This window comes from Psittacula echo (assembly GCF_963264785.1).
Source record: "Psittacula echo genome assembly, chromosome: 2".
Taxonomy (NCBI): domain Eukaryota; kingdom Metazoa; phylum Chordata; class Aves; order Psittaciformes; family Psittacidae; genus Psittacula; species Psittacula echo.
This window is the reverse complement of record NC_137737.1, coordinates 46,228,200-46,253,102: the sequence shown is the minus strand read 5'-3', so window position 1 is coordinate 46,253,102 and position 24,903 is coordinate 46,228,200. Positions and strand designations below refer to the sequence as shown.

General features: G+C 34.4%; 1 protein-coding gene across 4 annotated transcripts in view; it reads left to right on the top strand.

The window, feature by feature from the left end:
• CUL2 (cullin 2) overlaps positions 1-24,608 on the top strand; it is a 52,056-nt gene extending 27,448 nt beyond the window's left edge. For 3 of the 4 annotated variants that reach the window (XM_080610279.1, XM_080610280.1, XM_080610281.1), the window contains 15 exons: positions 1,287-1,383; positions 1,482-1,592; positions 2,872-3,034; positions 4,205-4,329; positions 5,965-6,072; positions 7,787-7,846; positions 8,221-8,349; positions 8,460-8,546; positions 9,047-9,199; positions 9,563-9,640; positions 11,626-11,692; positions 13,821-14,023; positions 17,534-17,635; positions 18,353-18,469; positions 22,952-24,608. In XM_080610279.1, coding sequence (XP_080466405.1) covers positions 1,287-1,383; positions 1,482-1,592; positions 2,872-3,034; positions 4,205-4,329; positions 5,965-6,072; positions 7,787-7,846; positions 8,221-8,349; positions 8,460-8,546; positions 9,047-9,199; positions 9,563-9,640; positions 11,626-11,692; positions 13,821-14,023; positions 17,534-17,635; positions 18,353-18,469; positions 22,952-23,083 — 1,732 coding nt within the window. In that variant the 3' untranslated portion in view covers positions 23,084-24,608. Of the gene's footprint in view, positions 1-1,232; positions 1,384-1,481; positions 1,593-2,871; positions 3,035-4,204; positions 4,330-5,964; positions 6,073-7,786; positions 7,847-8,220; positions 8,350-8,459; positions 8,547-9,046; positions 9,200-9,562; positions 9,641-11,625; positions 11,693-13,820; positions 14,024-17,533; positions 17,636-18,352; positions 18,470-22,951 lie in introns of all 4 variants that reach the window. The other variant, XM_080610282.1, reaches the window with a different exon arrangement.
• The last annotated feature ends 295 nt before the right edge of the window (positions 24,609-24,903 follow it).

Sequence of the window (24,903 nt, the reverse complement as noted above, 5' to 3'; positions counted from 1 at the left end):
TATATGGTAGTATTTAAAAACAATGTACATTATTAACAGTGTTACGAACACATGATTATGTTCTGGTGTATGTATCCTGCTGTGGTTTTCCTGCTAAACCTCTGTAGCTTATGCTCTTGGGCATTCTCTAGAGGTTTTATCAATTCCAAACCAAAATGGATAAAATCTGCAAAATTATTTCTCCTCCATTCCACCCTAGCTTAGATGAGTGTATGGTAATGCTTGGGTGTGAAGCATTTTTGCTGGCTTTACTTCTTTTTTTCCTTTCAATTTTTTTTAAATCATTCATATTAATGACTTTCCTATATCAGCATAGGTTTCTAGGAGAGAACTCATTTTTCAGTGCAGTCTGGGTAAAATTTAAAGTTCTATATACATGTATATACGTGTACATTTAAAAATTAAAACCTTTGCAATTATAACGGCTGATGCTTAAGTGTAAATACACCTTTGTAAATCGTATTTTAGTATTACTTAATACCTGAGGAGCTAAGGAATACTTTTTACTTCTTTGTAAAGTGTATGTAAAAGGTGGTCTTTTTCAGAACAGTTGATGTTTTAAGTAAGTTGCTGCTGCTGCTGCTCTAAGTCTGGGTCCATTATTTCCTGTCTTTGCAAAGGAATGAACACTAATGGTTTTAGCATGCAAAGCACTTGTTTTGATTACTTTTGTTTTCAACTGAATGAGACTAAAGATAATATTTTCTTCACTTGAACTCGCTCATTTGAAGCTAAGAACTTGATGCAAGGTTTCCTTTTCAAATGTATGATTAACAATTGTGATGATGCTTCAAGTATGTTATTTGTTCCACTTGACAACTATGTGTTGAATAGTAGATATTCAGAAAAGAAAATAGCGTGCTGCTTGCTGTCATGCTGACAAAAATTATTACTGGTTTGGGTTTTTTTTTTTTGGCAGGGGCAGGAGTGTGAAGGTAGTCTATTTAATAAATGCTACAAATGCAAGATAGAACTTAACATAACTTTTAAAGTACTTGCTTAGAGTATGTAATTTGGAATACTTGTATCCTTAGCAAAGACTTGGAAATTTCATGACCTGCAAATGCTTTTGAACAGTTTTTGAATTGCTGTCTCAACAATTTAAATGTTTAGGAGAGAAAGAAGAGTGCATTTTTTTCCTTTTAAGATTAATCTTCTTCAGTTTTGCCAGTTTAAGCAGAGGAATTTACTGGAAAATGCTTTCATCCAATTTTATTTCATTTGGCTATCAGAGAAGTTACACTAGATACCTACATTCTCATGAGTGTTCTCTTTGCCTATTTCAGTGATCGCTGTGGAGAAGACCCAAACCAGAAAGTAATCCATGGGGTTATTAACTCCTTTGTTCATGTTGAACAGTATAAGAAAAAATTCCCCCTAAAGGTAGATACACGTTTCTGATTTTTTTTTTTTTTTTTTAATTTTGAATTTTAACCTAGTATATGCATTGTTTGTCCTTTAAAAAAAAATCTCCCTTTTAGTTTTATCAGGAAATTTTTGAGTGTCCTTTTCTGAATGAAACAGGGGAGTATTATAAACAAGAAGCTTCAAATTTATTGCAAGAGTCAAATTGCTCACAATACATGGAGAAGGTAAGAGACTCTTCTGTACATATGCAATAACTAAAATCTAATGTTATCAACTTACTGATTATACATGTTTTCCCATACAACTCCATAATTCTTTGTTGTATGCTTTCGTGAAGTTTAAACTGTACTTTTTAGTGTCATGGTTAACCTGAGTATAAACTACAAACCTTGCCTATGGATGGACTGTCAATTTTAAAATATTTTATAATAAATTATAAATCAATTTCATTAAAAGTAAAAGAAAAGGCAAAACCCGACTTGTATCAAGTTGATGAGTATTGCTTCCTCACCTCCTTGTTTTCCTTCTGTTTGTAGTAGCATGAGTTCTAGCAACATGATGGTTAGAGAAGGTTATATGATAGAGTTGTTACAGAGCATTGTTAAAAATTACATACTCTGAGTGAATTTTCTTTTGTTTTGCTTTGTGGTGTATGAAGTCAGGTTGTGGTTAAATTGCTTGCTATTCTTATACCTTGCTTGTGAAAGCAAAGATTAATACAAGGCTAGGAGTCAGTCCTCAGTGCTGTGCTGCCCACACTAACAAGATGAGTTGAGAAGGCTGTGAGATTGCTTTCAACCACAAGGAACAAAAGCTAATGGTTGCACACCTGAGGTGAAATTGGGGAACAGGCTAAGACTTCAGCTAAACCAAAAGAAATGCAGATTCGGTTTGTCTGTCATTGGCAGCCTGCAGCTGCCCTTCTCTCCCTAGGCTTCCCTCACCTTCACCAAATATATGAATACTGACATAAAAGTAATTATGACTTATTTTATAATAATACCTATTTCCTTCATTGAAGTCATAAAGAAAGTTTTTATTGATAGCTCAGATGTACTCCTATACTTTTTGAGTATATGTTTACATGCAAGCACGTGATTTTGGAACAGTGAAGTGACTCTTACAATCATATAATTAGGTGTTGTGGTAAAACTTCCTCAGGAGGAGTAGGAAGTGAAGTAGGAGAAACCGGGAACAAAGTTGAAGGGAAAAGGAAGTTTTGAGAACTACTGAGAGCTGTTAGACAGGCTGATTCAAAAGAGCAAATGTAATTTTTCATCAGCCTGGACAAGTTCTTTTTTAAAGTGTGTTACTTATTTGTGTCTCATTCTACCTACATAAATGGCTGTATATTCATGGTTCTATATTGGTTGTCTATATTGGTACATAATTGTCTATATTATATAATGTTATATTGTTCTATATTCGTGATTCTATATATCTATATTGTTAATATTTCATCAGCTCTTTTCATCAGCTCTCAGTTTACAAACTTGTTTGTAGGTTTTGGGTAGATTAAAAGATGAAGAAATGCGGTGTCGGAAATATTTGCATCCCAGCTCATATGGCAAAGTAATTCATGAATGCCAACAGAGAATGGTAGCTGATCACTTGCAGTTTCTACATGCAGAATGCCACAATATTATCAGACAAGAGAAAAGAAGCGGTAAGTCTCAATGGTCACAGTAAGTGGAAATGGTTTTTGTTTTCTTCTTTTAGCATTGCCATTTGCTATCTTTATTCAGTGACCTTCAGTGTGCTTAAGCATTTTCAGCTAGTACTAGTACTGTTACCTATAAAGCCCAATTAAAGCCTGAATGACGTTTTTCTTTTACCATGTAATACATTCTTACTCTTCCAAATACCTAGTCAAAACCTTCTTTTTATTGTTAACAACCCTTTATTTCGACCAATACTCTTTCCTCGTCTTAGTTGCCTTAAAAACACGTTGAAGTCCTGTGTCCTGTAGAATTGATCATATTTTATGCTTATGTCTTCATTTGTAAACCAATGACTCTGTCTTTACAGATTCTTCATCATCATAATCAGTCAGGATTATAAAATACTTTGGCTTCTTTTCATAGCCACTTTTTATTGTCCTAAATCTTTTGTGACCTTTCGTCCCAGATCCTTTTTATAAGGGGAGATGCTCCTATAGTTATATTCCCTGCCTGACTAAAAGAAATCTGGTTCTTGATGACTACATGCCTTTTGCCCTTGAAAGAATGCTTATTCTTGCATGGAAGATGGTATCCATTATGTGAAACAAATTATTTTTCACAGTCAAACTCAAATTGTATCCAGTAGTAGTGTTCAATTTCTAAAGAGTTTGGCAAATTTGATCAGAGCTTGGGTCCTTAAGAAAGAAAAAACAAAACTCATAAAAAAAGCAGTTGCTTATTTACAGCTTTTCTAACCTGAGAAAAATTTCAAGCCATCACTAGAGCATAACGAAATGTCAAGAAGATACCTAATTAATTTTACTGAGCTGCTGCTAAGGGAGATTTAGTGAAGCCAAGGATAAAAATAAGCTGGCACAATACTTTTCCATACTAGCCCACATCTCTTCTTGGAGTTTCTCCTAAATAAACAGTATTGGAAGAATGACTTTGTGACAGTGACAATACTCAATGAATACTGATATTAGCCCTACTATTTCCCTTTTTGCTTTTGTCAGTGGTCCAGTGTATGTTAATTTTTTATTGTTTTTTTTTTTTTCAGAACAGTTGGTCGTGTTTCAGTCTTTGAAAAGTTCTGTGTAAAATGGTAGTACTATATTAAGTGTTGATTTTTAGTATTTCTAAGCATATTCTATAAAATTGTATCTCTATTACAGACATGGCAAATATGTATACTCTGCTTCGTGCTGTGTCAAGTGGTTTACCTCATATGATTCAGGAACTACAAAACCATATCCATGATGAGGGCCTTAGAGCAACCAGCAATCTTTCTCAGGAAAATGTGAGTTTCCTCAGGCAGCTCAAGTTACCTGTTTGATTAACTTTCCAGATGAAATGTTTACCCTTTTCTTTTTAGTCTATTCTGTTGTTTTGTTTTGTTTTGTTTGTTTTTAATATTTTTTTTTTTATTTTGTCTATATGAAATTGGTTTGGAACATTATGGGTAAATTGTAACTTCTAATCAGCACGCTTAGGTGCGTGACACATACCTATCCTGAGAGTCAGTTGTTGTGATCTAACCCAGAAACAACTACAGCTAGAGATTTCTCATTGTTGTTTGTTTAATGCTGTCATGGCAAGTAGGTCCTTTTGTTCTGTGTATGTATTTTTTTTCCTGAATTTCTCTAAGTCAGAGGTGTTTGCCGTTCTTGTACATAAGGAACCAATGATTCCATTTAGTTTAATTACACATTATTTGTAAAGGCTTGACATCGTGTCCTCATTTCAGTGTGGTGTTTTTCACTAATAGCTTTTTAGTCTCATATTTTTGTGTAATTTCAGAAAATACTGTAGCTTAATTATTTTACTAAAGTGTGTTACACTTTTTTCTGTTCATACGTATTTAAATTATTCTATTCCATTTTTGTTCCTCCAGCATTGCTGTTCAGAAACAAACAAACTTTCATCTGGCATTATGTTTGTACATGTGTACATCTTGCTGTCTAGATCTGTGATCACTTTCGGATGCTGACTTCAGCCACCCAGTGTTTCTGTCTGTAATAATATATAGATACAAACTGTTGTAAATTCACTCTTTTATTGACTGCACAGGGGTTCTTACTCTTCTGTGACTCCTGTGTGCATATTGAAAATGGGCTAAAGTCTTCAACAGTATATTTTGCATTTAGATTATTTGTATGTTTATTGAGTTTATTCTTTCAAACTAAAAGTGTCTACATAGGGAAATGAATGCAGAGCCATGAAGATGATGCAGCTTCATAGCCTTATGTTGATAAATTCAAAATGTGAAATACTTGCTGCACTGTGTGGATTAAGTACTTTGTCATCAAAACATTTTTCATGTGTGATCTGAGAATGCACTTGGGCTGTCATGTGATACAGCCAGTGCGTTGCACACTGTTGCATTGCTGCCTACCTGCTTGTCTGTGTAGGGACTCATTTTGGTAATTTCTATGCAACAGGTTATGCTGAAGTGTTGACACACTAAATTAGATTGGTAACTATCCTACATAAGAAAATTCAAAGGGTTCGTCCAGATTTTCTGTCTCTGAAGTCAGTGTGTAGGAGAAGCAGCAGTTCACTTATTTCAGTAGCTTTTCGGCTTGATTGCTGTATTTCACAGAATCACAGAATTATTATTTAAGCGTTAGTGTCGATGGTTTTTGAAAGAACTAATAAAAAGATTTTGGGGTATGGTGGCAAAGTGTAGACAGCACGAGAGCAATATAGACTCAAATGTCTGTAAATGTAGCCATAGACTCTTTTTCAAAGCATACTCAGAGTAGTGTAAGAGGACAACAATGCAGAATCAATCCTCTCAAACACGTAATCGCTATGATTTTAACTTTTATCAGAAAGAATAATTAGGAAAAGATGTACAACTATTGTAGATATATTTGTGTGTAGATAATATTTTTCTCATTAACTTGCTTTCTGTTTTATCTGCCTTTTTCAGATGCCAACTCAGTTTGTGGAGTCAGTTTTGGAAGTACATAGTAAATTTGTTCAACTCATCAACACTGTTTTGAATGGTGATCAACACTTTATGAGTGCCCTTGACAAGGTAACTTACATAAAAAAAGCATTGGAAAACAAAATGTGAGGCCTTGTTTCAGGGCATCAACACATGTTCAGAGATGACGTTCTTATGCAGTTTTTCTAGTTTAGATATGTAATCAAGCAAAAGACAATCCAGTGTTTAGGGAAAAGATACGTACAAAGGAGACCACTTTAATACTTAAATGTGTTCTGAACAAAATACCTTCTTTTCATCATAGTTCAAAATGCAGAAATGGAGCTGACCCTGTTAATGTAAATTTACATGCCAATAATAAATCAATAAATAGAGTGGTTTTGGGTAGCTTGATAACACTTCTGTGCATTTGAACTTGAATATGCTTGCTGCCATAATGTTTAAAATCCTATTTATAATTTCCTGTCTAGAGGATGCATGCATACATTTCATTGTTCTCTTGTCGTGTTTACAGTAATTACAGTTTTTAGGTAAGGTCATAGTCTAAGATTTTATAATTTTCAGCCAAGGTTAATCTGGAAAGACATAGTGATGAATACATCAGTAATAATATCAATAGTAGTTATCCATCGGTATTTGTGCTTTTGAGAAAATAATTGTTTATTATTTTAAAACAAATACTTATTTTAGTACCCTAATACATTTCTGTCTCAGTTGCAGCTAATGTCATGTACCACAAGGTGGAGTAATACGAGATTGCCAGCTATATTTGCTGGCACATATGCAATATACTTTTCCCTTAAATACATCAAGTCTTCATTTCAGTGATTTTATTACAATAAATATTTAAAATCTTAATCTGCTGTCAGTTTTTCATGATGGATGTCGAAACTGCTATTGTGGCCTTTAGTGTTATTGCAAAAGAGTGGTCAAAGCTTCAAAGAGTTGGCTATTTCTTGTCAAGTCATGCATTCATTTCTCACAGGGATCTATTATCAAATATTGGAATGTTGAGGCATTGTACAAAAGCTGCTTGTCAGTTTTTCTTTGTAATAACAATGTTTGTTACTATAGAGGAACTATAATCCCTGGGAACTATGGTCATACAGTATTTTTGTTTCAGTATTGGTTTAAAATGCTAATTTAAACGTGATATGTAGTTTAGAAACTAACCTTGATGATTCTGATATCATTGTTTACAATTTCCAATTCTAAACTTCCATTATCTCCTCCTTTTTTTTTTCATCTTATCCTGGTTTTCTTCAGCTACCATACTTTTTGTACTGCATTGCTTTGGACGTCCACTTTCAACAGTATTTTTTCTCCTCTTTAGTCAACCAAAAAATCCAACAACCAAAAGATCTTTCCGTTCTTACTGTTGTGAGCACACCATGTATGTTTTTCAGCTTAAGATACCTGCTGTTGATGTAGGCTGCTCTTGATGTGCTGCTGCTCAAATCTGCTTTATCTGCAGTTATTCCTTTGTTCCTTTCTTTGGGACTGTACATAGTGGTGTACACCAAAATCTTCATACTTTTACATTTAAGTTTCTAACCAAAACTTAATTGGTTCTGCTGCTTTCTATAATTAACTTCTGTTCCTCTGCTTTTTCCACTTAGAAATGTTCAACATGCACATTTTTACAGAACAGTAATTCAAACCCTTTTATTAATTGTTTCTCTTTGATCCTCTTTTGTGTAGTTCACTTTTATAGGATCTGAACTTTTTTTAATCTCTTCAGATTTCATAAAATAAAAAGTTCTAAGCAATTTACATTTTTTCTCTTTGCTGTTTTTCTATGTAGGCTTTGACATCAGTAGTTAACTATAGGGAGCCGAAGTCAATCTGCAAAGCACCTGAGTTGGTAAGTGATACATAGTAGAAAGTACTATTTTTTAATACTGTCAAATGGATTGACAGGGGATCCATCACACAGATGATTGCTCACACTCGTTAACCTCAGGGGTATATTTCAGTAGTAAGGAATAACTTAACCTGCGTGCACATTTTGTTGGTTGTTTTTGGTGCAGTTGTTATTTTTTATACAGATTTTGTATTCTCTGTAGATATATGTATTGTTCTCCTATGAATACAGCCCTTGTAATAGAAAATGAGGCTGTAGACTGTGACTTACTTCATGCTTCAACTCTTGTGTAGAAGTTTGGTCTACCTTGGCATACATTTGTTCTCAAGCTTGACAAGTAGGTTTGTGTTTGTTTTTCCTTTTTTTAACTTGAGCTGGCCAAGTACTGTGACAACTTGTTGAAGAAATCAGCAAAGGGAATGACAGAGAATGAAGTAGAAGACAAACTTACAAGTTTCATTACTGTTTTCAAATACATTGATGACAAAGATGTATTCCAAAAGGTAACTTTTGATGCTTTTAGATACGCCCTTTAAAATGTTACATTTAAAGTATACTTGAAAAATGTGGTTATGGTTTTAAAAATCTTCATGTCTTATTTCTTTTTATCTAGTTCTATGCCAGAATGCTGGCAAAAAGATTGATTCATGGTTTGTCTATGTCTATGGATTCTGAAGAAGCCATGATTAACAAACTAAAGGTAATGTAATATTCTAATGCAGAATAAGCGAACATAGCAGTATGTAATGTTGAGAGGAAGCAGCAGATGGTGCCAGAGATAATTGAGCAGTTAATAGATCTTGTTTCCAATAGCTGAAAGGAAAAACTAATTTCTTAGTAGTCTGTGAAAGATATACAGTTAAGTATCACCAAGGAATTTGAGATTTTTATGAGGTTTTGGGTATTTTTAGTAAGTACATTCAAATAATTGATATTTGCATTTAAAAAAGTACCAAGCACTTTCATAAACTATCTTTCAGTTTTATAAAATAACATTGTTCATGTAAGTGTATGAAGTCATGAAAGTCAAACTGAAGTAAATCTTATAACCTTGGCTTTTAATGTTTGTTTTCTCTTGTAACTAATGTTCTTCGTAAAATTTATAACAATGCTTTTGCTAGCTATTTTTTCCATATATTAGTAGTGAATGTGCATAAGTACTATTTTCACTGTAAAACCTGTTACAATGTTTCTTCACAGCAAGCCTGTGGTTATGAGTTTACCAGCAAGCTCCATCGAATGTATACAGACATGAGTGTTAGTGCTGATCTCAACAATAAATTCAACAACTTTATCAAAAACCAGGACACAATTATAGATTTGGGAATTAGTTTTCAGATATATGTTCTACAGGTACTAATGTATGTTTATTACTATTGAGTTATTTGTACTTAATTTTTATATTTTGATAACAAGTAAACCATTTTCCATGAATATTTCTCATATGGAAACTGACACTTTGTGATTTTTGTGGAATAATTAATTTTCATAGTGTTTCTTATTAGAATTAACCCAATGGTACAGTGAAGAGTAATGACATAAAATGCCTTGTGTTTCTTGTCTTAAATTAGTACCTCAGTGGGGCATACATAATGGACAGTAAAAATTCTGGTGGAAATTGCTAGTCTTATATAGAACTGTCTAACAGTGGGGTTTTTTTGTAGGGTATATGTTGTATGAAAACATTAATACTTTTATTTTTCCTGATACCTTTAGGCTGGTGCATGGCCTCTAACTCAGGCTCCTTCTTCTACGTTTGCAATTCCTCAGGAACTGGAAAAAAGTGTACAGATGGTAGGTTAGTAGGAGACTTCTTGTAAACATGGAAAATGTAAAATAACTCCAAATAAAAGATCATCAGTCTAGCAGAGAAAAACCTGAACTGCTTCATTTTGTTTATAAATCATGGCTATCTTGTTTCCAGTCCATATTAAAGTTGGAGGGGTCACCTAAATGATACACTGGATTTATGTATGTATTTGCATAGCTTTTCTTTTTCACATGTCTTCTACACTTCATGGTTGGTGAAGGGGATACTACTAAATACAGTCAGATGCACTGGGTTGATTGTAACCTTTGAAACCAATCCTTCATATTTAGATAAAAGAAGGTTTTGTTTCTAATATTAAATTGGATCAGATTTAATAGTGGATGAAAATGCAGATACAGGTTTCTTGTCCTATATTCCATAGGAGCCATTCAAAATCGAGCTTTGAGCAAAACTTCTTTAAAGCTAATTTTATAAATTCTCAAAGCAGTAAAGGTTTTACTTTGGCCAAATGTTCTCTTTTTATGTGATGATTTCTGCTTTGTGGAGGTGGAATATTTTATTACTGTTCATTATATTATGGTGCTCTAAATGTTACCTCTGCAATGTTTGTGTTAAAATACAGAATATATATGTTGATCTTTGCTGAATGTATTTAATGTTGAAGTACATTTTAGGTAATTAAAATTTATATTATTTGATATAACAGATTCTTTAAAGCAGTTCTTATACCTTAAATTGATGTAAATTCTAATGGGAAATTTCCATTTCTGCAGTGAAGGAGCTTTTCAATGTATTGCTACTAAATATTAGAACTATTTATTCTGCTTTTATTTCCACTATATTAAGTGGCACTTGGTTTTAGCAATATAATTTCCAACCCATACTATGGGATCCACAGAAGGTGATTGATGGCATTTTGCTGTTCTTTGTGAGCTTAAAGTAGGAGCATTGTCAGTCATGCCTCAATTGGAAAATTGTTATGGATTTCCATATCAGAAGCAGCTCAGAGTCTGGGTTGTTTGCCTAGCTTCACTACTGAAGTTTGTTTGAAGGAGCAATTCATGTGTTGCCTATCTAGAATTAATGCTCTAAATTATACTTCTTATTCCTTGAGCAAACAGAGCATAACCTTGGGGAGTCTTTGAAAAATCGACAATGTCTGTCTTTGCTGTCAAATTTTATCACTGATCCATCAAGAGAGAGTTCTCTCAGCATTCTGGCCAGAATATAGAAAGAAGAAAAACCATTTTGCAGTTGCACTGGAAAGCACCTCTGTATCTGGGCAAATTGTTCAGCAGCTTTTCCAGGCTCCAAGCCTACTGGAGCTTACTGTAAATATAATTTATTTGAATGGTATACAAATACTAGTTTTCATACTATGTAAGCTTGTGGGTGGAGAAACACCTGAATTTTCAAGAGGTCAGAAGTCCTCCTTTTTGGATTTTTCTTTAATGTTTGATTTGGATTGTTCTTTAATGTTTAAAGTTGCTAGACCAAATCAGAGTAAACCAAATGGATGTGTATGCAGGAATTTCTGGATTGATTTTAAATAAGATATCAAAGCCATGGAATACAGAATGATTTCACCAAGGTGAAAAAATAAAAAAACACTTGTTTTTATATGGAATTGGAAGGAACAGAATAATAAAACCTCACAAGATTGATTGCTAAAACCTCCTAGAAATTCTTTTAAGTTCAGTAGAGTTGATACATCTTGGAACACTGTTCAACTACAGTATTTTATACTTTGAGAGTTATGAGTGTGTCAACAATCTTTTTGATTTAATCATCAAGTGATATGTTAATATGTTCAAGTGTTTCAGTAAATGACTGATGTTTCGTCATCACCCATCTTCTGAAAGAAAATTCTGTCAAGAATTGATCTGCAATCTTTGCATCCAATATGGTGTACATAAAACCAGTATTTCTTCCCTGGGGTGGTAGTGTGATAATAAGCTATTTTAAGTAGTTGTATGTGTGACGAATTGAATTTCATTTTGTTTTGCAGTTCGAATTATTTTACAGTCAACATTTTAGTGGAAGGAAGCTTACTTGGTTACATTATCTTTGTACAGGTAAAAATAAGTGCTTTACTAAACTTATGCTCTATACAACTGTCAGTTGTTTGTTAAAAGTTCTTTTCAAATGGCAACAGACTTTGGAGTTGGAACGTTATGTTGCATATAAAGTCAACTGACTTATTTTGCATTATAAATTATTATTTGCAGCTTAGTATTTCCATAATTTGTTTTGTAAACTTGCATATGTTATCTGTGGTCTACTAAGTCCAAGTAAAACTAGAATTATACATTATTAACTACAAAACAGTACTGCAAAACTGCAGAGTTAAAAATAATTGCCCTGGAATTGTTTCTGTAGCATTAGACATCCTTTAGTTGAATATAAATAATGCTGTGATAATAATTTACTCAGATATGTAAATAAAGTATTTATAGTTATGTTTATATTTACTCTATAGAAATATATGTTTAAAAACATCTTAGAATATAAAATTGTTGTTTTATTTTAGTAAGTATCAGTCAATTGTATTTAATTTCAGGTGCTTTCAATATCAGGTTTTAATTATTGAGCACCACAACATACTACGTGGAGGTGAAAACCAGAGTAGCATACGACCATATAATGTAATGAAAATTTAGGTCTGATAATAGAAGCTTGCCATTAATTCACACTCACCTTCACACAGAAAATATAAATCATCTTTCAGGCAGATTTCTTCAGAGCTTTTCGCTTTTTCTCTTTTCTTTCTCTTTTCTTTCTCTTTCTCTCTTCTTTCTCTTTTTTTTTTCTCTTTTCTTTCTTTTTTTCTCTTTTCTTTCTCTTTTTTTCTCTTTTCTTTCTCTTTTCTTTCTCTTTCTCTTTTCTTTCTCTTTTTTTCTCTTTTCTTTCTCTTTCTCTCTTCTTTCTCTTTTTTTTTCTCTTTTCTTTCTTTTTTTCTCTTTTCTTTCTCTTTTTTTCTCTTTTCTTTCTCTTTTTTTCTCTTTTCTTTCTCTTTTCTTTCTCTTTCTCTTTTCTTTCTCTTTTTTCTCTTTTCTTTCTCTTTTTTTTCTCTTTTCTTTCTTTTTTTCTCTTTTCTTTCTCTTTTTTTTCTCTTTTCTTTCTCTTTCTCTTTTCTTTCTCTTTCTCTTTTCTTTCTCTTTCTCTTTTCTTTCTCTTTTCTTTCTCTTTCTCTTTTCTTTCTCTTTTTTCTCTTTTCTTTCTCTTTCTCTCTTCTTTCTCTTTTTTTTCTCTTTTCTTTCTTTTTTTCTCTTTTCTTTCTCTTTTTTTTCTCTTTTCTTTCTCTTTCTCTTTTCTTTCTCTTTCTCTTTTCTTTCTCTTTTCTTTCTCTTTCTCTTTTCTTTCTCTTTCTCTTTTCTTTCTCTTTTTTCTCTTTTCTTTCTCTTTCTCTCTTCTTTCTCTTTTTTTTCTCTTTTCTTTCTTTTTTTCTCTTTTCTTTCTCTTTTTTTTCTCTTTTCTTTCTCTTTCTCTTTTCTTTCTCTTTCTCTTTTCTTTCTCTTTCTCTTTTCTTTCTCTTTCTCTTTTCTTTCTCTTTTTTCTCTTTTCTTTCTCTTTCTCTCTTCTTTCTCTTTTTTTTCTCTTTTCTTTCTTTTTTTCTCTTTTCTTTCTCTTTTCTTTCTCTTTTCTTTCTCTTTTCTTTCTCTTTCTCTTTTCTTTCTCTTTTCTTTTTCTCGTTCACTTTTTTCTCTTTTTTTCTCTCTTCCCTCTTCTTTTTTTTTATTATTAATATTAATATTGTGGAGTTAAAAAAAAGTAATGGACAAGTCTTTTATTTTGTTTTTAAATCTTACCTTGAAAGAACTTTCATGTAATCATTATTCTGTCATTCTGTGTGAGCTCTTACTAATTGAAGTTGATGTGTTAAGGCTATTTGGAATTTCCTTTTTTATTTTTTTTTCTTACTATAAATTATGTTGCATTATTCAAATTCAACACTGTAGGTTTTCTTTTTTAATTGAAAACACTATTGTTCAAGTATTCATAAAAAAAGAGGGCTTTTCTGTTGCGGACCACATTCTATAGAATAAAAACAACATCAGTTTGCATCTTCCCATTCTAAGTGTTAAATGCATACTTAGGTGTGAATTGAATTTCTGGAAATGTAGGAGGAACTCTAATAGTTAGGCTTCACGTGACTTTTCAGCACATTCCGTGGTTTATAAAATACGACTTGTATCATTACAGGTGAAGTAAAAATGAATTACTTGTGCAAACCTTATGTAGCCATGGTCACAACATACCAAATGGCAGTGTTGCTCGCCTTCAACAACAGTGAAACTGTCAGTTACAAGGAGCTTCAGGATAGTACACAAATGAATGAGAAGGAACTGACAAAAACCATCAAGTCGTTGCTTGATGTTAAAATGATCAACCATGACTCAGACAAGGTAACGCAATAATGATATAGAAGAGTTTAATGTTTCAGTCTTGTGATTCTAATACTTGTTGTGGTTTTGGTGGGGGTTTTTTGGTATAAAAGAATCCACTGTTTGCTTTTTTTTTTCCTAAACTGTATTACTGACTCTTGTGAACAATTAGAAATCTGTATTTATAAGGAGGAAGTAGACTTATCTGTGTCATGTAGCTTCTCTGTGCCTGTAACAGCATGGTATGCTGAAAAGGTAGTAATTGTTTATTGTTTCTGTTGCATTTCATCCGTATGGCTTTAGACTCACTGCTGTTGGAGGAGATACTCTTTGAATACACCACTTTCAGAGTTGTACTGGATCATGGAAAGGAGCCAGAGTTGTAAACCAAAGAGTCTTAGAGACATTAAAAAAAAAAAAAAAAAGAAAATACTGTGGTATTAGGAGACTGAAAGTAATGGCAACCATGTTAGAATCATAGAATCATAGAATAGTTAGGGTTGGAAAGGACCTTAAGATCATCTAGTTCCAACACCCCTGCCATGGGCAAGGATACCTCACACTAAACCATGCAACCCAAGGCCTCATCCAACCTGGCCTGGAACACCGCCAGGGATGGAGCATTCACAACTTCCCTGGGTTGTGCCATTCCAGTGCCTCACCACCCTCACAGTAAAGAATTTCTTCCTTATATCCAATCTAAACTTCCCCTGTTTAAGTTTTAACCCGTTACCCCTTGTCCTATCACTACAGTCCCTAATGAAGAGTCCCTCCCCAGCATCCTTGTAGGCCCCCTTCAGGTACTGGAAGGCTGCTATGAGGTCTCCACACAGCCTTCTCTTCTCCAGGCTGAACAGCCTCAACTTTCTCAGCCTCTCTTCATATGGAAGGTGCTCCAGTCCTCTGATCATCCTCGTGGCCCTCCTCTGGACTTGCTCCAACAGCTCCATGTCCTTTTTATGTTGAGGACATCAGAACTGTACACAATACACCAGAACTTTACACAATTGTACATGCTGTACAACTATAAATAAAGCTTTGTTTGTGGTTAAGGCAATAGCTGATACAGGTTCTGGTTTTGACTCTGCCTCATGCTTCTGTATGACTTACATGAACCAGTTACCCTTTTTTCCCATATAGCAGAGGACACAGATGTCTGTCATGTAAGAAACACTGCAGAAGTGCCTGCACATGCCACACAAACTTTAGCATGAGTTTCCAGCTAGCCAAGAATGCTTGTTACTCAGACAGTATCAGGCAGAAGAAACTGAGATAAGCTGTTCACTTACAAGAAAAAAATCCAAAGCTACTCTGATAGCTGCTTTTTTTTTTAACCAGGAAAATATTAGAAAATGGAAAGTGAGATCACAAGGAAGATCTGATGCTTGGCTGAAGCATAGGACATGCTTCCAGTATCTAGAAATGAGCTCAGGTTGGAACAGTGGCTGGGAAGATGTCTGTTAAACCATGGGTGAAATATAGCACTGGGAGCTATTACAGAAAACAGTGAGATTTTTTCATAATCTTAGAAAGTTGCCCATTATTTAAAGGATTTGCATTTATTTGTGTCTGTTGTGTAAGTTTCTTTAAACTTATGTCATTGAAGCGTGAATGGCATGGCTTTCCAACCCTTTTACTTTTTAGTATTTACCACTGCATTTTCTGGTTCTTTAACTTCCAGGCTATTGTATTCAAACATCTCTGCTAATTCTGTTTGCTTTGCACTCCATCCAGCAATGTGAAAGGAGATCTGTAGACAGTCTATCAGCTTGCTTACTGAATAAGCCAGTGAACTTAAGCAGTGAAATTAAATACACTAACTTCTCTTTACCTGTATCAGAGCCATATAGAAAAGTACCGTTTATCTACAGTTTACAATATTGTTGTAGTTTGCTTTTGTTTGGTTGTTTTGGGGTTTGTTGGGGTTTTTTTTATATAGAAAGGAAACAAAAGAAAACATTGGAGTCGTGCTTTTTGAGTTCAGGCACAACACAATTTATTTTGTTTTATATTCAACCGTGTCAGCAGAATAATGCTAAAATCAGTGTTGCTTTATATTTTTTAAAGCTTTTGATCTTTGTCCTTTGTTGAATTTTCTATGCCATTCTTGGATATTATAAAATATTATAATGCAGAATATAAAATTAGAATTAATATTGGTTTGATATAAATTTAGATAAATATTGACTGTGTTCACTAAAGTATTTGCACTTGAGTTTGGCAAGATTCCAAAGTCTCATAAGTCCAGTACCTTTATTCTGCTGAAAGTTGGTAATACTTCTTGTCATGGTTTTTAGGGCCAGCCAGTAACTCAGCACCATGCAGCTGCTTGCTCAAACCCTCCCTTCCCCCCCTCCCACAAGCAGGATGGGGAGAACTGAAAGAATGTAAAACCCTGCAGGTTGAAATAAGAACAGTCCAGTAACTAAAGTATAATATAAAACTGCTACTACCACTAATGATAAGGGAAACAAGAAGGGGAGAGAATATAAAACTAAAAGGGGAGAGGAAAAAACCCAGTAAACACAAGTGTTGCACAGTACAGTTGCTCACCACCCACTGACCAATGCCCAGCCCGATCCGAGCAGCAATCTGGGCCTTCCGGGTAACTGCCCCCAGTTTATATACTGGGCTTGACATGCTGTGGTATGGAATACCTCTTTGGCTAGTTTGGGTCAGGTGTTCTGTCTCTGCTTCCTCCTGGCTTCTTGTGCCCCTCCTCACTGGCTCAGCATGAGACTGAAAAATCCTTGGTCAGGGTAAGCATTACATAACAACAACTAAAACACTGATGTGTTATCAGCATTGCTGTCAGACTAAAGCTGAAACACAGCACTGCACCAGCTGCTAGAAAGGAGAAAAAAAAACAACTCTTACAGGTGAAACCAGGACACTTGTACAGGCACTTGCCTGGAAACTGCAAAGATCAGTTGAATGTAAAGGTTGCAGGGAATAGTTGCCGTTTATTGAAAGAATTGGACTTTTACATGTGGAGTAAAGTTGAGGTTCTGATAGGAAAAAAATAGAAATGTACACATAGATGTGGAACTGTACAAGTTGCAGTTTGTCAACTGTTTCTGCTATAACATAGCAAAATGCTTAGATGTTTTTCTGTAAGTTCTGGAAGGCAACATCAGTAATAATTACGAAAGCAACAGCTTTCTCTTGAGCTTCTGCTGTAAAAAAGTGCAAATCCTACTGTCCTTGCAGGGAAAAAATGAGTTTAAATGGAGACCGTTTGCAACTAAGCTGTTGAAGTATTAAAACAGAAATTACTTTAATCGTATTAACTTGTTTAATAAAATTCATGTATGTCAGAGTTCTTTATAGTGTTTTCTAAAATAGACTTGATTTCTAGGTTAGTTAAACCATAGCTTAAAAAATTGACCTGGTTTGAGTGGCATTTTAGAATTTCCAGCTACAAACCTGAAATTGTTTGTGTGTATGCAAGCCCCTAACCGTGACTTTTTTCAAAGTAAGTTATCATTTTCTGGTTCCATTCCTGATTTTTAAAAAGGTTCTTTATTGCAGGACGACATAGAGGCAGAGTCTATGTTTTCATTAAATATGAGCTTCAGCAGTAAACGAACAAAATTTAAAATTACTACATCAATGCAGAAAGACACACCACAGGCAAGTATTCTTTGGTGTTTCAAGCTTGAACAGCCTAGGAAGGTTATTGTTCTAATATTGAATTTATTGTATTAGCTTGGTGTAAGCAGATGTAAGAGCTCCTGTGTAAGATTTAAATTTAAAGCTTAAGCAGTGGTGGGGTTTTTTGTACTTAAAATATAGGCAGGAGAAGATAGAATAGGGAATAAGAAAGTGGGAGAAAAATATAAACAAGAACTGGTCTTCTTGTACCAAGGGGGATTGATACTTAGCTTGTCTTACCTAATGAGACTTTTTTTGTTGGTGGTGTTTATAAAAGCAACTTATTCCAGGAACAGCAGGACCAATGAAGTCTGTTTTCCTATGGTTTTATGTCCCTTGGTAACTAAAATTAACTCCAGTTTTGATAATCCATGTTCCTTCTGTATCTCCTAAGACATAGGATTTTGTACAAGAGGCGTACGTGCTGCCAAACTCAGTACTTTATAATGAATTCTGCCTGCCTTTCTCCGTAGCAAAAACACTGGTTTGGATGTCTCTCTTCTACCTCCCTAACTTTCATGAAACCTGCTATTCTTGATATAGGGAAGTACTTTACCTGGAACTGAACTTCACCTAGATTTTTTTTTATTAATTCACCACTTTTAATAAAGTAGAAAGTACGCATTCAAGGTATTTTTATGAAGTGTTTATTGATCTTACTATATTTTAAGCATTACTGTTCTTCCCGTATTGCAGGAGATGGAGCAGACCAGAAGTGCTGTAGATGAAGACAGAAAAATGTATCTTCAAGCTGCTATAGTCCGTATCATGAAAGCACGTAAAGTGTTGCGGCATAATGCTCTTATTCAGGAGGTAAGACAAAATGTTCTTTGTATGATGTCATTAAAATCTTCAGGATAGTTGGGTAAAACATCTGACCAGAAAACATCCCCATGTCAGAACTGGTACCCCAATGAAATTAGTGAGAATTTTATTGGAGTCTGCTTTGAACTGGGCCACTGTGATCCCTCAGTCTTGTAGATGTGTCTTAGCACTAAAGCATTAAGTGCCCCTGTGCTTGCTCTTTCCCATTGGCTGGTTCTATGCCGACAGATGTTCTATGCTGTAAAAATCATTGCCAGAGGTGTAGGTTCAGTTGAAAACCTGAGTATGGATAATCTAAGTATGGAATTTCCACAGAAGAGCTTAGGCAATTTTGAGCTCTAATTGTGATTTTTTTTTTTTTCCTAATTCATATCTTAAATTTTTAAAGTTGTCTGAATATGGAGACATGCACTTCTTAATATCCCTTTTCCATTAAGCAGTAGGGTTATCTAGGTTTTTTAGATTCTAGGATAAAGATCTGTGAACTATCGCAGTTAGGCTGGGAAGGAAGTGCTATTTCTTTCAGTTTTCTCCCACTTTCCCATCTGTGCTAGTTGCCTGCTTAACTGTATTTCTTCCTCAAACTTAACCTTCGCTCCTGCCAGCCAGTTCCCAGTTTTAGTTTCCTCAGCATTCCAAGGTGCTCATTCTCCAGTTTAATTATTTCTTGTGTCTCCTGAGCCTTGCTTGGAGAGCCTCAGAGTGGACTGGTGAGAGGGGGAATAAAGATTCCCGCTGTATTCAACCATTTTGAACATGTGGGTGGAGAAGCATTCAGTCATTTTGAGATCTGCTGTGTGCTTTCTGTCTTGTGGTGATGGAGGAAACAGTTTACCCGACCCACCACTTAATTTTTGTTTGCTAGAAAAAGGCAGCTGCAGAGAGCTAAGCCCAGAACTTGCAATGTGAGGCATCTTAAAGGTTTTGGATATTGAAATAGTTCTTGTACACAGATACTCTGAAAGCTTAATTTAAGAAATCTGATTTTGAATATCTGAAAGATGAGGCAGTGCAGGTCCCAATTATTCTCAAAGTCTTTGGTTATTTTGGTTTCCTGTTACTTAAATCATCCATGCAATTATGATGAAGTCTTGTAAGAATTTACAGCTAGAAAATGGTAGACAAGCCCTGTTTCATCTTTGAAAATACTTATTTTTCCCTACTCTCAAATTCTTGGAGAAAGTTTTCAAGGTGTATTTTGCTTGAGATCAGTTTTTAAGGATGGAATAGATGACAAATTTTTTTGTTTTGGAAACAAGGAATCCTTTCTGGTTACTACTTCCTTTGTTTAACTGAAGGGGCACTATCTGACATGTCTCTACTGCATTTTTCTCTTGCAGAATAGTATAGTTTATTAACGTCAGGAGCTTTTTGGTGTCTTGCAGGAAAGGTGGACATTTTGGTTGTTACTTGGTTAAAAACTGAGTAGAAAGTAAAGCTGGTACTTAGTTTATCTATTACCAACCACATCCACCTATATTATTTTTTTTACCTTTGCTTTTAACTAAATTTCTAACAGTTTTGAAAAATCATATCCTTTATCATTTAGTCTTTAGCTCTCAGTTTTGAATACTACTTGCATCTTAGATGGCTTAGAGAATTTAAAACTGAAGGCTAGGCTTCTAAATGATATCTATTCTGCAGTATAGTGTGGGGACTTTGATGTAGCCTCGCATGATCAGTTGTGAAACGTCAAGCAATAAGGAGAAGCAGTACAAAAATCAATAGCATTAATTTTTCCTTTTTTTTTGCACTCTGAATTAATTTGTGCCAATCTTCATGCTGCCTCAGTTAAACTACTGCTGGAACCTGAGCTTGATTCTTTAAAATGTTAAATGTCTTCTCTACAGTCTGTGATACAGATGTACTTTTTGGCACTTCAGAAATTATTGACAGATTTTAGAGCAAATTGTGGAGATACAAGTTTTTATATAATTATTGCTTGAATATAAAGATGAAAATCCCATGTGAAGTGGAAATTTATGTCTGCACTGAGCTCAGTAACTTGTTTTGCTTCATGTTGTATATAAGGCCAAACTGCCATGTAGTTCTGAGTTGAACATGCTCAGCTTTCTCACTAGACTGACCTTTATTAAAAAAATCAGTTACTATCACTTCCTTTTTCTCCCCTGTTAACCTTGTAGTAAGACTTGATTTACTGTCAAAAGTCATTTTATTTCTTAGTGACTATTAGTAATATTGTTACTAATTATGGTGACATTGTTACTTTTATCATGATGTTTATATACTTATATATAATGTATTTACTTAAAATTTGTAGTCTTATTTCTTTAGGAGTAAGAATGAATCTTTTGAAAGGAAGTCTGTTTACTATGAATGGTTAATATTTTCTCACCTCATTAAGATTTTTTTCTGAGATATAAGGTCAGGATTATACTGTTTTTAGAGATACGATTGAAAGACTCCTTGCCTTAATGTAACTAGCTCTAATTCTAGCAGTTAAGACTACAGAACCACACATTTCATTTAGGGTGAGGTGTCCAAGAAAATACTCAAGGTTCTCGGTAGACCTGTGTATGTCAGCACGTTGTCTTTGCTGAATTGTTAATTGTGTTAGATATGCGCTGTTAGTTTTACTTTTAGCTCCATGCTGTAGTATTTTGCAGGACAAGGTAGCTTTTCCCTGAAGATGAGTAAGGTCAGTGGGAGAAGTGGAGGGGAAAGGTCATTTCTGGGAATGCAGTCATTCCCAGCATATTTTTTATTCTGACCATCAGGTATTTGTATCATCTTTCTTATTTGTATTATCTTTGATAAAGCAAAACCTTACCAATACAAAATTCTATCTTTTGTTCTCTTTCCTAAGTAAATACATGAAGTATGATGATGACAATCAGTATGAATGTAGGGCTGAAGTTAGGTGAAATCTGAGCAGATCTATTAGCTTGTTAGCAGCGAGTTTCTTCTCATTTGTACTGCTGCGGAACATACCAGACCCTTGGCTGCTAGCCCAACAAAACTCACTTGTTTGAGCTTTTTGTTTGCTTTGTTGGGTGAGCTCTACCTGGCGAGTGCTGTTGGCTCACAGAGGGCTCCAGCAAGCTCTACAGCTGGGACAAAGCCAGCCATGAAAAGTGGTAAAGAAAATGTGGAATCCAGCTGAAATAAAAATTGCTTCCTTTACAGAACAAATGAGGAACTACAGGCAAAATATGTTGTGACACTTGATTAGTAAGATCTTTGGTTTGAAAAATTGTCTAAGTTAATAGGAATGCATATTCTGTTACTACACATCATTTCCTCCTCTTCTCTACAAGAGAATGGGCAAAACTGAGAAGTATTAAGAGACATCTGAAGTTTTGCCTGCAGTGGCAGTTTCTTCCACAATGCATATGTAGATTTTTTTTTTTTTTTTTTCCCCAGTAAATAACTTTTTACTGTATGTATTACAAAGTTCCAACCAGATGAAACTCACCAAATCATAGGTCTGGCTTCAGTGAACAAAAAGAAGTTCATCTTGATTGTCTCAAATTGCCTAGGAAAGGAGATCAGTGGTAGGGAAGTCTGTTTACACCTTCTGAGCAGCTGAGCAGTTCAGGTGACTTCCAGGACCAGGTATACAGCACTACATGGGCTGGAACTTCAAGAAAACACAGCTAATCCAGCTCACATCTCATATCCTGGCAGCTGCAGCAGCAATGAAGTAGTGTAATTTTACAAAAATGATTACTACTTGAGCTGTGTCTTCTGTGATGAAAAGTGTCATCTAGGGCTTTTCAGCAAATTGCTTGATAAAGTGTTACTGTCTTTTTTCTTGCAGATTTGATTGTCTAGTGCAGTAGAATCTCAGAGAATAGGCTGCATTTTTAATATCTTTAAACCGTGCTATTTGGGAATGGATAAGCTTTTATAACATGGTCAGATTTTGGGGTAATTTGCTATGTACCTGCTTATATGTTCTCCTAAACATGTCTTTTTAACGATAAAAAGAAAACTCAGGTTTCACAAATCTTTATTAAGTGAAATCTCTATCTTTTTATGATTAAAAAAAGTGGTGATGGATGAGGAGAAAATTGTGTTCAACTTTAGAGGTAGTTTTGAAAAATACAATCAAATGAAATTTAACCCTTCAGAATTTTATAATTTATTATAAAAACTAAGATTAACACATTCTCCAGGCATTTAATTTCCAAATAAGACTGCTGTAACTCAAAATTTGCAAGTCTAGGAATGTTCCAGAACAATGAAAATACATAAACAGAAGTAAAAGGGACCTAGTCTAGGAAGAAAAATCAGTTACCAAGGCTAGTATGGAAAGGAACATAGTTTTACAAAATTTTCACTTTGCTTGAGCTGTGATAATAGTGAAGAAGTGTGTTAATATTTGATTAATTTTTAACCTGAATATCTATCTACATTTGTACAGAATTTGCCCTTAGTGAATATTTCTATAGCATTTATAACTGTTGGAAATAAAAATAACAGAAACCCCATGTCTTTCTCTTGCAGGTAATTAGCCAATCAAGGGCTAGGTTTAACCCAAGTATCAGCATGATTAAGAAGTGTATTGAAGTTCTGATAGACAAACAGTACATAGAGCGAAGCCAGGCCTCTGCAGACGAATACAGTTATGTAGCATGATGTTGCTGTCCTGCAGGTATGACTGTAAGGAGATCATTGCTGTCACTGTTTGGTGTGTTCCTGTGGGAAGAGGCAGGCCTGTGCCTCCATAATTGGTCACTTGGCAGCCCCTGTTTTTCTGCTGTTTACAACATCACCAGTGCCATGTCATGAGCGTCAATGAAAATGCCTATAGATACTTCAAGCTCATGTCATTATGACATTTCTTAAACTTTACTAAAAGAATGAGTGAAGTATTGCTGAAATGTGGAAAATTGGTTGGGTACCATGCTTTTTTTTTTCTCCCTCCCCTTTCACGTTTGCAGTTGATGTTTTTTAATGTATCTTAAGACAAAGTTAAAAAAAAAAAAAAAAAAAGAAAAAACCTAAATATTGTAATATGACAGATAACCTAATAATTGTATCTACATTAAAATGTAAAAAAAATGACGAACATGATACTGCTGCTTGTCAAATAAAAAAATAAAGTTATATAATGTGTCTGGAATGATTGTAGAAATGGATATAGCGTTAATGTCTGTAAATATTATTCAGACTTGGACGAGTGAAAATAATGTTACGTGTTTGGGTTTTGGATAACCTCAGAAGTAGATCTGACGTAAGAATTAATTTATATAAAACTGAATACAAGGTTTGTTATGTTTGATGTGATTATAAAAAAAAATATTTATGGTGAAGTGCACATCTTGTTTTCTTGAGATTAGGGTAATTTGCATTCTTAGTGCCTGAAGGCCTACTATGTGTCTGTTAATCTCATGCTGTATGTTACAACAGAAAATAAACAGGCATTTGGGGGGATTTCAGTATTGTAGTGCACAAAGAGTTGGGAATGGTTATCATGAACATCAAAGATATAGTTCAGTGGCTTGTGAAACCACCCTGATAATGGGAAAGAATATAGCAGACAGGCAATTGAAAACTGTTGTTTCACTAATGCATTGGGTAGAAACACTGTGTGGATAGGTACCTGTGTTTGTTTCCGCATAAGCCCATACTAGGTTTTTTTTTTTCCTTTTTTTCACTCCTGACTCATATAGTTGTGTTTATCGTATTTTGTTTTCCTCTGGCCCAATTGTATTTCTAGCTATTTGGACAGACAAATTCATGGGCTGTTCTATGTCCTGTGTTTCTCATCATGAGTGGCATGGTGACTGCTCACTCTCAAATAGGCAAAGTATCACTCTAAAAGGTACTAACTCTACCACTGGAAGTAACTGGAGTTTAAAGAGCATTAAGAGAGTGAACACACTGAATGCCTGCTGCAGAAAAGAGCTTCCTCGTGGCTATGCCTGCAATTATCATTGACAGGATTTAAATGTTCTATTTTTGCCAGATTTTATTAGTGTGCATATAAAAAATATATATATGTAGATACATATTATTTGCAATATTTTTTTAGATTGTGTGATATTTCGTCACCTACTAAAAGTCCAGAGATCCCAAACTAATTTTACAAGAAAAAGGCCTCTGGTGGGAGCTTTTTCCTTCTTCTTTCTTTTTCTAGCTTTTCACTGTATGAAAGATTTCTCTTTGACTCTCAAACTGTTGCTGTCTCATATTTCTTAAGTGTCATGGCATTCATATGTTGTCTGGAAGGTACAGTAAACTTTCTGTATTTATCAAGGAAACACATCAAGAAGTGGTAATGTTTTCCTTACATGGCTTTTGGTGAGGGCAAATAACGGGCAATAAACAATGAAGGGCACTAAACGTTTCTTCCATATTTTTGCTATTTTATCCCATGATGCTAAGATCTAGACTTTAAAAATGGATTTATGTCTTAAAGAACTGGGTTTTTTAACTGATCATAATATGGTTCA